We start from the raw sequence: 14,545 nt of genomic DNA, 5'->3' as shown, positions 1-14,545 counted from the left end.
GTTGACAGTACATAGTAAAATCTTCTTTCCCTTTGTCGTTTCTTTAATTTCAGAACAATCATTATGTTATTGTGTTCATTACCTCCTTGTCAACGAAACAAATCTGCAACTTCATCGACATTACATTGTTAAAAACAATTAAGCCTTCAATTTGTTGTTATCTCACATAAAAAAGTAGATGTAAACTAGCAACAATCAATAATTTTTATTACTATTATAGTTAACTTTATTTAATCGGAAAAGCAAATCACCATTGAGCAGTGGCGTATGCAGGATTTTTTATTCGGGGGTGCGATATTTACTTTGATATAGAGAAAATTATTCGCTCATTTTTCTTTCATTTTGTTAGTTGTGAATATAAAAATATAAATATAATAATTATATAATAAATAAAATACCTTCAAAGTAAATTTTTTGAGAATAAAAAATATAGTAAGTAAACTTTTGATATTGTATTGCAAATAATACATATACATAGTAATTTGTAGATAAAAACACTTGAAAGTAAACTATTGGTATATTATTGAAATAATGCATAAACATAGTAATCTATAGATAAAAATATACTCGTAATCACTATAAAATGGAAGAAGAAAATAATAAATTGCAGCAAAAATACTCTCAAGTTTCATGTAGGAGTACAATATAATTCCAAAATATAAAGGAGAATGTAATAATAGAAGAATTATAAAATGAGACCCGCTTGGATCGATCGCGCGTCTGTTGGAAGGCGAGCGCCGTGTTCTACCGCTGCGCCACTACAGATTTTATAACAGTTGTTACAATATATTATACAAAACCACATTTTTGGGGGTACAGTTGTACCCCTTGTTCTACACTGGATACACCAGTGCCATTGAGATCAAATATGATGCAAGCTAACTTTGAAATAAATCAACTTCAATGCTCAGTCTACTTTTTCTATGCTGGCATAGTTTATATGCGAGAAATTAAATTTGATGAGAATAGAATCACGATTCTAACGTCTATATTTCAACTTATATGATTGGCATAACTTTTCTATGACAAATCATCGTTTTCTAAGGAAGATCAACCCATGCATACATAGTTCTAAGTAGGCCTGTTTAGACTGCTAGAAATGGTGACCAGTGACCACACACCCAAATTACTTAATTTATTGCTTGCAAGAAGACTTACAATGTACTACTAATAAAGTAGTTAAAAATATGCATTATTTGCTTGAATTGTTCTAGTATATCTCAATGATGCAGCATAGCCATTTAATATTGAATGGGTCAGTTAGTCCGAAACCAAATATGAAAATTGAATCAACTATATAATGGATCTATATTATAGTATCTCAGAAAAGGACAAGAAAAAAAAAACCGAAATCTTAGTCTTATAGTATTAGTAATATTGATGGAACTGGCGATATAAAAGTAAGGCAGAGGCATATATATAACTAGTGTACGTGCATGTTGTGTTAATTTATTTAATCAACGTATAACCAAATTTTAATGGCATGAAAAATAGCAATTTGGATAACGCCATTAATTTAAATGTTGGGACGCCTTTCACGGCAGCTCCTAATGGCCCCATTGATTTGATTGGTTAATGATTGACCAATGTATTAATTAGAAAAATTAGAGTCGGTCCCACTAACAGTTGACTATTGCTTAGCTCTATCAGTTTAGGTAAGCCAAAAATATTAGTGATGATTTATATTCATAAAATTTTGGGTTTTTGGAGACAGCAAGCAACTTATGATAACAATAATGGGTCAAACTTCGCTACTACATTTCAATCAAATGAGGTGTTATATATATGCTGTGGCTGTAGTCTTTTAGATAATACTACTCTTACTATTTTTTTGCAAGAAAGTAATTATCTCGTGCACAAAATGTTTGTCGTTTTTGTGAGGTGTTAGGATTGTTACCTTTTGGGGTCAAATTATTTTTAAATTATCCAAGAGATTAGACCAGTTAAGTAGTACTAGTAGATTTTGTATATCCATTACAATGATTGCATACAATGTTCTTGCTAGCCAAATAATTAGTGTAGTGCATTGTTAAACATATTCGCCTCACATTTAGGTAGCCGGAGAAATTCAAACGTCTGAAATTTTTTCTACATACATGGGTGAATTAACCTAAAAATTCATTTTTATCATGAAAACTAAAAGTATTAAAATCGCTACATATATATTGGACTAATAAATTTATTGTACTTTTAATAAATTATACACCTGCATTAAAAAAATTGGAATTCAAAAGTAGGGTGCATGTATAATGTAGTATGTGATTACTTCTATTTGATAAAAAACAATTATTAGAGTAGTGTACTCTAATTTTGTTAAATTTTCATTTTGTCTTAACATTTGGATATCTTAATTAGCTGCTAGTTATTTCGTTTCATTTATTAACGTTAAACATTTTGGTATTTCTTTCAGCAAATACTTTCGCATTTTCTATATTTAAGTCTTCAGTTTAATCATACTCTTACTATGCTAATTTGACTTGCGATCAGATAAGGAAAATTAAGTACAAAATGAAAAGTACTAGTAGTATAATTTTCACTATGTATATGTAAATTTTGTTATCTAGCTAGGTGGCATGGATTTAACTTAAATTGCATTTTCTTATAAATTATAGATTAAATTACTAGTGGTGACTAAATTTCAAGGATGGACTATCTCGTTAAATTAGTCTATATTAATTTCTTCTATAGTAATTAAGAAAAAAAGCATAAATTGAACCATAGATCGGTGGATAGTTCTGCTATAATTAGAGAAGGAGGAGTTGGTAAATGACTATATGAGGAAAGTAGATGACAAACAACAAGAGATTCATTGCACACAAATATGCAGAGAATCCTTATTGGGAAAGCACACCCCAATTAATAAGGTGAAAAATTATATGATCTCAAGATTGTATGTCACACCCAGCACACATTAAACTATAGTTTAATTTGAGTTCGGCTCAATACTGACATGTCTTACATTATCTTTGTTGTAGTAATATTTTTGGATCTGTCAAAGACTACTTCTGTCCAAAATCTAAGAACTTTATAACTTCAACTGATGTAGTAGTACAAATTAACTAATGTGTTTTAATTGGGAATGGTGCATGCGGTATAGTACTAGCTAGTAATGTAATTTATTATACGTGATTGCATATTTCTTAAGAACATTCAAGTTTCATGTTGGAAAATGCAATCTAAAGATGGGCGATACTTCCTTTTGATGTGCTAATTATATTCAAAGTAAAGTTTAGATGTTTTTGCATTACAACAAGTTTCTTTAATATTTTGACAAGTTTTTTTTATCTAATACTATCCCTATTGATTCAGGAAATGAAATCCATAAGGTAGAAAATCAACCGGCTAAAGAAGGTTGTCACCGACTTGCTGAAGTCACTAGCTAGTCTTTGTATAAACTGAGGAAGCATTTTTTTCGCTGTTATCTCGTGTAAATTTGGCCCATTTTTTGGAAATTGGAGATATATAGAAGAATGGATTAGTAGTAGTACTTCGCGTTTATAATTGTGAGAAAGTTAGGTATAAATCTCAACTTCATAATCCCTAACCAGAAGGGGGAGGGGATAAAAATAAAATGTCACGAACTTATAACAATTTTAGCAAAGAAAAATAGGGAGAACAAAGCAAGCACACGGTAAAGGCTAATAATTAATAGAGTGGAAATTTAATTGTTATGATGAACTCTTGTAAAAATGTCAACCTCCAAAATGATATGGAGTACTACTTAGTAGTATAAAATTATGTTAAAACTGACGGAGGCCGGTGCTACTATAATGAGAATTGCTTGATTTCCATTTTCTTTATGTCCTGGAATGAAGGCCTTTTGCAGGAGGGTACGATGTCAAAAAACATTATCTTTGGGATCGAAATAAATGTACATAAGTTGTGATTGAAAGAGATCAAAACAACATCAACTTTGGTGGAGGCAGAAGCATAAAATTTATGTGGTTCCCTATGTCAGCCTTTGAATAATCGATATGATATAATACTACTAAGAAAGTACAATATAAATATACATAGATGTCATCCGTCCAATTGATTTTCCAGCACATGCTATAATATATTGTATGTTTAATCACATTATAGTAGAGGCTAGTGTGGCCGTATTATTTTACCTACTTTTTTACACAATATTTACTACACACGCCATTTACCATATTTCCAAGATGAATCATAAATAATGTAATGTAACGGATGGTGACCTAGACTTCAAGCGGCAACACCAACACTATTACACCAGCTATGTTTGTAGTTTGTAGTTTGTAGTTTGTAGTTTGTAGTTTGTAGTACTAAGTATAATAAAAGAGATCAAGCCCATCATGGCATCCTCAAATAGAAATAAATTAAATCACATGCGCAAGTAAAATGGAACAATTTTAGGACTATGATTCCAGCTGAATGAAGATATAGATGCATGTTTAAATCGGAACTGGGCCACCTATTTATCAACGGGTCGAACTGGAACTGAAACTACGAACTTTGTGGTCCAGTTATGGCCCTTTTTACAAGAGACTAGAAATTAAAAAGCTGAAAACTGAGAAAAAATAGCTGATTTCATATCGAAACCGGAACCGACAAAACTCTTATGGTGGAAGTGGAAGATGAGAACATCCAGATCTGGATAAGAAATTATAGGACCTCCATCAAATTAACTACTGATCTAACCACAAATGTGTGTTGAAAAGCACTCCATTCACCAACAGTTACACATGGTTGTCTGTACAATATTAACTATACATAACATGATAACAATGATACAACTTAATTATATAAGTTGAGATACAAATTAAGTTCTTAAATCAAGGGAGTAGGTTAATGAAGGATTTTACATGAAGATCATATAAGCAGCATCAATACAAGTTAGCCACTAAAAATAAAGTTAAAACATATACTATTTGCAAATCTGAAGTATTGATTTACAATGAATAGAATTTTTTCCGAATGCTAATTTAGAACTTTCAAATCCCCTGTGTGCTTCATATGCATACAAACCAGACAAAACACAATGCCTACATATATGTCTTGCAATCATACAAAAAACAGAAATATCTCAATCAAAGAAAACCTCTTCTATATTGGAACCTTTTCACTTCAAAAAGTTAAACAGGTCATGCTTAGAGAGCCAAATGCAGTTAATATGAGCTAGCACTTATAACATAACTGACCTACCAAAGATGATAAATTAGTGATCTGCACATAATATGAGGCAGAGAGTGAAATTATAGTGCTTCAAGGTCACAACTCTTAACCACTATAATTAAGAACACATTCTATGTGTGAGCTTGTTCGATATATCATATAATCCTTTGGATACTCAATCACATGTATCCTCAATCACCCAATGCACACGCCCCCCTTAACGGTAAGGCTTGTCAAGGTATTAGCCAGATAAGGACTGTAATGTTCCATGTAATATGTGGCAGGCATGAGAGCCATCAGAGGGGTCAATGGGATTGCTCAGAGCTAAAAAATGTCCTAAATCATCAAGGAATGGCCAAATAACAGATTGAAATCCACTGAAGAAACACAAAGAAAACCAGCAGAAGCTTTAGAAGTCCCGATGCAGGTTAAAAATAACTACAACTATGGTATAATTTCTACCATACTTCTCCCATTATCAGTTGAGTTTTGAAAATTTTAACCCATTACTATCTGGGGGGTCTAAGTTATTCAGTTTAAATTTGTTCTAATGGATGAATATACTTGATTGATACTCCATATATAAGAAACATAGTAAGACACTTCAGTAGCAAACTTGCAATATTCAAACTTTGATTAAAAAATAGAAATCCAACTTATAGATTTTCTTTGTCATTTATTTCTTCCCTCTCTTTCTTGAAATACTTGAAGCCTGTACTTCAAAATGTTAGCATAGTATATAGACCTCCAAGAGACACAAGGAACTCGAATCATTTTCCAACTTAAAAACATTACTTAATTTATTGAAGTGTTGGCATATATAAATGCACAACTAAATGAAAAAACAACTAAATTAAATATTAAATGTAGTAAACAAAGTTAGCAACTATACGAGGAAAAGTAAGATTAAAAGATCAGTAAGAGTGTTTAAATAATTTCTACTATGATACAACATGTGACATGCCTCCATGAAAATCAAGAATCAGTGAAAGAACTAGTTAGTTGAAAGAGCAAGATGCCAATTTATTTCGTGTTACATGCAAGGGAAAAATATTCGTACCTTTCATTCTCCTCTAACAATTGTCCAGAAATGTCCTAATTCCAAACAAAATGTAGATCTTCATATCGATCTATGGGCTTTATCCAAGGGAAATATTCAAAATTAGGCCATCCTAATCTACATGAAATATTTGAATTCAAGCAGATCTATACATGAGAGAGAGAGAGAGACGTGCATTCAGTGTGTATTCAATTGTGCCAGTGTGAGAGAGAGATGTCACATATGAGTAATAAATTCCCCAAAATGACCTTCACCTGCATATGCATCTGCACCTCCTCCAATTTCACGAAGCATTGATGAAGCAAAACAAAAGAAAAACATGAAAGTTAGTATTAGCAAAGAGGGCGAGAAGGTGCAGGTGCAAATGCAGGAAGAGGCTAACATCTTGGCACATTCTGTTTCACAGAGAAATCAAGAGAGAGAGTGAGTGAGAGAGAGAAGGTGGTTGGGCACTTTTGCAGTTGGAAATTTGGAATTGCATGCAGTATAGTGTATATATAAAATTTCACGCGCGTCCAAAGTTGGTATGACATCAGCAACAAAGCATGGTGGTTTATTTCCCCTCCTGCTATAGTTACAATTTGGTTCTAGCTTGAAAGTCGTATGAGAGTCCATAAAATTGAATAGCTTCATGTGTGAAGAACATGCTCATGTCAGCCTCCAACTCCAAGACTATCTTATCTAACAAAGTTGGACAAGCACTTCTAGATTTCAGGATTATAGTTTGTCTTTGAATTTTTAAGAATATGAAATTTTTGGATTCACAGTTGCATTAGTCATCGAATAAATATGAAATTTAACCGAGCTATTATAGAATATATTAGAAAGGACTTTCTAGCTCGAAGTTGCGAAAATATCTTCTTTTATGAAGGGGTACATCTTTTAGTAGTGAATATTGTTAAAGCAAGTAATTTTGATACGATTCTAGAAAGACAGTTAAAATGCCAAGGAATGTGATGCTTCATTATTTCCCTTTTTACAAAATTAAATTGATCCGTATTTCATCTAAATTCTTAGCAAAAGACTGATCAGTATAATAAATATTTAACAATTAATTAGAAAACATACACTACAAAAACTTATTTTAAAAGACACAAAATTTTAAAAATTTTAAATAATAACAACAATTTAGGAAGGACAAATTAATTTAATCTTTTATTTTTTAAGACACTTCCATTTGCGTCTTCTAATTTTGGTTGGGACATCAACAATAAGGACATTTTTTGAATCGTTGTTGATGGTATATTTAAAAATATAAATTAACATCCTTAATTACATTTAAAATGTCCTTAACGATTTTTTTAATTGTTGTGATATTATAGGTTGCAATATTTATTTGCTACAATTATTCTCCTACTTAAGTTGATTCTAGAATGATCTTTGAGTTTTTATAGATCTTCTTAAAGTTGACTTTTGTGAAAATGAGTTAAATGTCAACTATTTAAAAAACTTCATATGATATAACTTGTATTGTAGACGTGTGTATCTGTTTATATAACAATTAATAACAAGAATGGAGTACTATTATTTTTTAAATAATCATCAAAATAAATTTTATAAAAATATATACATGATCTAAAACGTTTTCTAACAAGACAAAAGAGAACTCTTTCTTAGAAATGTAGACAAACATACCCTTGTGACCTTGTCGCTATTATGTAATTTTTCTTGAAAGAAATATTCGCTCATCAGTATATTATAAAGTATAAAATCTTGCAAGATATCAGAGAATCCAATAATATCACAATCGTTTTCTTTTGGGTTGTTAACGAATTTTAGTCGTACGTACTCGGGTTTTTCCATAAATTAAAAAGTGGAAGCAAAATTTAAGAACTTTGATTTTGAAACTGATTTTCTTATAAATCAATTTTCACCCAAATAAATCTTACTAGTACATAATACTGTTGGAATATCATACCCCCAGATTCCCTGACACGATGCAATTTTCTTGCTTTCCTAATTTTTTGTTGCCAAATCAGCGGTTAATAGCATATTACGGTTCAGTAAAATTTGGAATCAAAACCATTATGTTGGTTCGGGTTAAACTCATGAGTAATGCTTATTGTTCAAAAATTAGAGTAACTTATATTCTAGTGTTGGATCGAATCGGCGGTTTTGGTTTAACCAAGCATCTCCACACATATTAACCCTCACTCTAGTAGCTGCATTATTTTGTGTGGAGTGTATATTGAGTGATCGTATTTTCATCAGTTCTACAATGGACAGATCAATTATAATATATCTACCGTTAAAGCCTGTCTACATAGGGGTGTTCGGTTTGCAAGATTGTATCCCGAATTAAATATGCACTCCCTCCGTCCGCCATTAGGAGTCACATTTCTTGGCGGCACGGGTTTTAAGAAATGTTAAGAAAAATGAGTGGAAAAAAATAGTGGAATAGGGGTTTCACTTGTATATATTAGTTTTAAATGAAATGTGAGTTGAATGAGTTAGTGGAAGGTGAGACCCAAATTTATGGTAAAAGTGAACCGGGACTCCTATACGCGGACGGACTAAAATGGGAAAACGAGACTCCTATTCGCAGACTGAGGGAGTAGTGTGTTTGGTTAATGAGATTCAATCTTACAATTCAATCGTAGATGGATAATCATGGGATAATTAGTCATAGCTAACCTTCCATAATTAAAATAATCTCACAATTCAATCCTAGATAGTATCTTGGTATTATTTTATCTAGAATAATAATCCTAGATAGATTATTATTCTAGCATTAAGAAATGTAAACATCTAGTACTGTAAATCATTTGTGGAGATTGTCGCGCAAGAGGTTACATATTTTCATACACAATCTGTAGGAGGTTATGCACATTATTTTCGTAAAGAGTTAATTTAGTTTTTCGTTTTGTATTTATTGGTAGTACTTAGATTTCATAACAAAATGATCTAGTACGCTAATATTGATGATATGCTTTTTTATCTTCATAATATGATGGGAGGGAGTAATCTTGATGATCACAAAGTACACGTGGTCCACCATATACTACAATTAGGTGACGTTCGGTTGCCATGACTAATATCATGAGACTATCCATCTAGGATTAAGTTATGAGATTATTTTAGTTGGAGGGGGAGACTATGACTAATTATCATGAGACTATCCATCTTGGATTAAGTTAAAGGGTTCAATCTTATAAACCAAACATGATACATATTTAATCATGAGATTTAATCTTGCCAACCGAACACCCCCTAGTGATGAAGAGCCCGCGTCACGTGGGCTTGCCATCACAACTAATGCGGAACTGCCATGTGGGGAATTATCATTTTTTCTTCACATCACACATTGTTCACTTTCCCGAGCCCCCACGCTTCACCAAATTCATCGACCTTCTTGCATTTTATAAAATGCAATTTACAGTAGACTATTTAGGATTAACACCAATTTTAATGCATAAAATTTTAAAAAAAAATTACATAAATAAACACATAAATAGGGTAATTTTCATATTTTATAAACTTTCGAAATTTATGGGAATTATTTCAAATTGATTGGCATTAAATTATTGATGACTGATGAGGTAAACCATGCGTTGTTCCAATATGATAGTACTTTATAATGTAGTAATAGACTAATAGTTATGATACAATGTGAAACAACAGAAAATACAAATATTGCAAGTACGTCTTTATTTGAAATTAAGTAAACGTATCATAAGAGAACGTTTCAATGTATCTATAATGCTATTATGTTGCTCTGCACTTCCATGGCTCGAGCGTCTTTGCCACATCGAAAAAAATTTACTAGCATCACATAGAGAAAGTATGAAAGAGGCAAGCATTTTAGGATTTTTTTTAGCTTATGTATTGGCAAATGTAGGAGTCTTTCTCCCACTCTATACATCTGCTATTTTAGGCTGGTTGTGAGATTTGTAAAGCACTATCTATGGTTGCTGTAGTGCACTTTCTATCACTCATGTCTCCTTTGCCTGACTAACTCTCCTCTTAATTAACAACCTTTGAAAGATAGCCATGTAGAGTTCTAGTATTTGTTTTATGCTCCTACCAAATTGAGAAAATATATTTTTATACATAAGCACACATGTTTCACTTCCTATTTCATTTATTTATTTATTAGCTATATAAGCCACATTTCGTATCAACACTTCTCCCTTTTGAGGGTTCTAGTTGTAGGAGTAGTATAATGTGCATGTGGCATATGTGATAATTTGGTACTCCACTTCTTTGTGTGTTTGTTATGAAAAAAATTCAATCAAAACACACACACGTGTGTGTGAGAAATGCCATTATAAGTAATCAACGACTACGACCAAAACGTCCATAATTATTATGAGACGCTTTTCCAAATTTAGGGACCCAAAATGCTGACATTTTAATGGCCCCAGATAAATCTTGATGGATTGATCTTGCCCATACAAATCATAGTATATCAGAGTTATAATGGTGTGTTAGCCTAATAATAGAGTGATTAATTTTAAAGGTTCATATTTAAGTTCATTATAATGTGACATTTAATTTTTACTATTTATTTATTTTATCATATTTGAGTTTTTCGATATTAAAATATGATGCATGTAGATTCAATAAATCATTTACTAAGATTAAATACAATATTGTACAAGTTGATGTTTTACCTCCATAAATCATGTACTAAGATTAAATAGAATATTGTACTAGTTGATGTTTTACCTCCGTGTGCTCAGTATTTCTAAAAGGTTTTAGTATTTATTAAATACAACGACATTATTCTTGCTGAGTAATTTATTAAATATAGTATTTATATTTAATATTCCGAGCACACATTCGGTGCTCACTTAAATCGATAATAATAAAATGTTTCACAAGGCCGAGCTCGGGAAAATGTTGAAATAGTTGCACAATATTTTTTCTACTGAGCACATTTATGGTGGTCGCTATTTTTTGAGCACTTATTTGATGCTCGCATCTATTGGAGAAAAAAATTCATAAGGCTGAGCACTTTCGGTGCGTCATAGTTCCCAAACTAAATTGTCAAGCCGAGCACATTGACCGTGCCCATATTGCTCGCAAGTTAAAGCACCATTATATGTGCTCGGTATTTTGCCGAGCACAAGTGAAGGTGGTCGTTATTTTGCAAGCACATTTTTCTGTGCTCAGTATATTGAGTCGGTAAACAATGATTTTTTTGTACCATATAGAAATAATGCCATAAAACAACACAAATTTGGAGAATGATTTTTTGGTGATTTTGCAATCAACTCAAGAACTTTCCAGACCAAACTCTGAGGCAATATATATAAGTGCATAGAAATTAAGACAAGTTGTGTTAGAGTTAGTTAAGTATATAATTGGATAGTACATATTTCGTGGTACCTAATAAGTAGTACTCCCTCCATCCCATAAAAGATGATGATTCACTTTCTTTTTTTGTTTGTCCCAACCAAGATAACACATTATTAAAATTGAAAACACCTTTTATATCTCTTTATTCTCTCTCTCTCTTACTTTACTCTCTCCACTTAACACATAAAATAAAGTCGCGTAAAATCCCATGTCACTTAAGGAATGAGTCATCTTCCTTGGGACGGAGGGAGTAACGTAGTAATGAAATAATGTGACATGAATGGTGGAAAAGACAAATAATTAGAAGTCAATATCTATTGCCAGCTCTTACTGGAGTACTTTTTAGTGTGAGTGAGTTCGACACTATACCAACATGCTCAGTGCTCACAGTGATTTCATTTTATTTTGTTTTACGAGTTTTTATGCACACTAGCTATAGTGCGCATATATCTTTAAATGTCAAAGAATAAAAAACATGTATCTTTAATTTTGTGCTATGTCTAAGTGTACAATTTTGTATGACATGGGTACATGTGACCATTTTTAATTACAATATTATATTTATGATTAGTTGTTGAGATATACTAATATATTAATAATAAAAAGAAACATAATACCAGAATCTTTGTCAGTATGTGTGTGTGCATGTATATATATGTGAGAGAAATATACTTATTTGATAGTTTTAGATACAATACATTTAGTTACATAGATAGATGTCAGTATTTTTCACACATGTTATGTATATAAATTTGTAGTGAATAAAATGTGAAGTATTATTCACCCCTTTTAACAATCATTAAAAGGGCCAGCGCAGTATTGTAGCCCACAAACTATTATAGTATTGTAGCCCAAACCATTATAGGCTCGATTTGTTTTTATTGGGCTACCGCTCCCTCAAAAGAAATTAAAGTACCCATACATGATACAACATATGTGAAACAAAAATATTTCGGCTTATAGTAAATATTGAATAACACAAAGTAACTTTTAATATATTGAATATTTCCCGCCTCGTGTTAATTGTTTTATAGTATATGTTTTTCTTTTGTTTGAGTTATTCAGTTTCATGAACATGAATGGATAAATACTTTGTTCGAATGTATAGTTTGGTTGATCAATCGTCAATTGAGGCATTGAGCACGACTATCGATCAGAACTAATTTAGAATCGATAAATAGTGATAAATTTGTATGTGATGGGAAGCACTAATATAATAAGACCAAAGGGAATATATTTGTTTGTTTTGACCCCCCTCATCATCCTCAACGATTTAGCAATAACAATATTAAATATTCCAATAAATATTTTAAAATGGAATTGATATTATTTTCAACATACATAACATAAGTATTCATATATACTTGAATAAAGCTCTGGTTATGGGTGAAAAATGAGGCGTGAGGTCACTTGATCTCATTAGGTACAAGTTAATTAGAAGGGGTTTCGTCGGCAAGTATCCGGTGGAGCTCGTTAGGGCGGCATGGAAGGTTGAGGGCGCCGCGGTGGTGAAAGCCGTATTCTTCGGCAGCTTGCTCCAATAGGCGCAAGAATGAGGGGTGTGTGAGGAAACTCAAGGGCACAATGATCCGCTCATCCACCGCCACCACCGCGAAGTGGCCTTCCTTCACGTCGTCCGGCACCCTCATTTCCTTCTTGCCGGAAAGTAGACTCTTTTGTAGCCTCTTCAGGTTTAACACCTCTACGATTTTCTTCCTCGTGTTTGGCATTGTAATATACTTACTATATGAGGGTTTCTGTCTTTCTTTCTCTCGGTGTTTTAATTTTGGAATGAATTTTAGGTTTGTTGTGTACATATATATAGACTGTACACAGACGAAATACTTTTACTTCTTCTAAAAGATGACATGGAGTGATGGAATCCTAAGTAAAATAAAACTAGAGATAATATTACTACTATCTTTTTGTAAAAATATTTATGACCATTTAGAATTTCATCAAATTTCGTTATTTAAATAACTAATGACTATATTTTACTAAATAACTGTAAGATGAGATGTGATAATAATGTGTCAATATTTCGTGCGGCCGTTCACTAAATAATAGGAGTATGTTTTCGTGGAATTCCGAACTGGAGTATCAAATTAATTAAGTATTGTCCACATTTTCTCTACACTTCAATTTGCATGCATGCCCACTAATATGTACACTTAGTTTGTCATTTTGGTCTGTCCTAATTTATAAATCTCAATCTATTTTCACTATTTCAAATAAACCAACCTCACTGTGAAACTAATACTCTATCATTTAACATTTTATTATTTCTACTAAAACATTGGTTTATTTACATAAAGTTTATGGAAGTGGCAGTTTCACCATATATTACTCGCATCCACCTTGTGGTAGGGCAGCCAATGTTATATAATACACTGACTCTATAATTGATGCAATGTCTATCTCAATCTTTAACGTCACTTAAGTCTCAAATATAATTTGAACTTTTAAAACGTTCATCTAAAAGGCAAATACTAAGAATAAGATGAAAAAGAAAACCTTCATCTCTTTAGAAATGGAACTGAAATTGAAAATTATAATTTGAAATGGATTGCTGAGCCTGAGACATGTATGTCAGTGAGCTCCTGGCAGTATCACTATTACAATGAATTGTCACTTCTGAGAAATAAATATAGAAATTCAAAAGAGTTGTTTGCGAGTTGCACAAGTCCAGCATTCTTATAGTATTATTGAGCCAAACGACATAAAGTTCCACGGTATGGTCAGATTTGTCTTCAAACACTTGATGTCCTTTCATAAAATTGAGCTTTTATGATAACGATGATAATAATAATAATAATAATAATAATGTATCTAAATATCATGTTATACCGATGTAATTAGAGATAAAAAACCTTCATTTTGTAGAATGAATTAGGGTTTTAACGAATCCCTCACAATTTGGATGGGTATATTAGATACAAGTTCGTGCTACGAAGGAATTATTATCTGCAAAGGTTGGACAGTTGCATTGATAGTAATTTGAGTAAGATGGCAATATCTAAATTAGCACGAGAGTAGAAGTGATCACTG

General features: G+C 32.0%; 1 protein-coding gene across 1 annotated transcript; it reads right to left on the bottom strand.

Annotated features, from left to right (window-relative positions):
• Nucleotides 1-12,927: 12,927 nt before the first annotated feature.
• Nucleotides 12,928-13,227, bottom strand: LOC121741740 (auxin-responsive protein SAUR50-like). The gene has a single exon (XM_042134624.1). The coding sequence runs from the start codon at nucleotides 13,225-13,227 to the stop codon at nucleotides 12,928-12,930; it is 300 nt and encodes a 99-aa protein (XP_041990558.1).
• Between the last annotated feature and the right edge of the window lie 1,318 nt (nucleotides 13,228-14,545).

The sequence above is a fragment of the Salvia splendens genome, chromosome 7 (assembly GCF_004379255.2).
Source record: "Salvia splendens isolate huo1 chromosome 7, SspV2, whole genome shotgun sequence".
Classification (NCBI taxonomy): Eukaryota; Viridiplantae; Streptophyta; class Magnoliopsida; order Lamiales; family Lamiaceae; genus Salvia; species Salvia splendens.
This window is presented reverse-complemented; position numbering and strand designations above follow the sequence as displayed.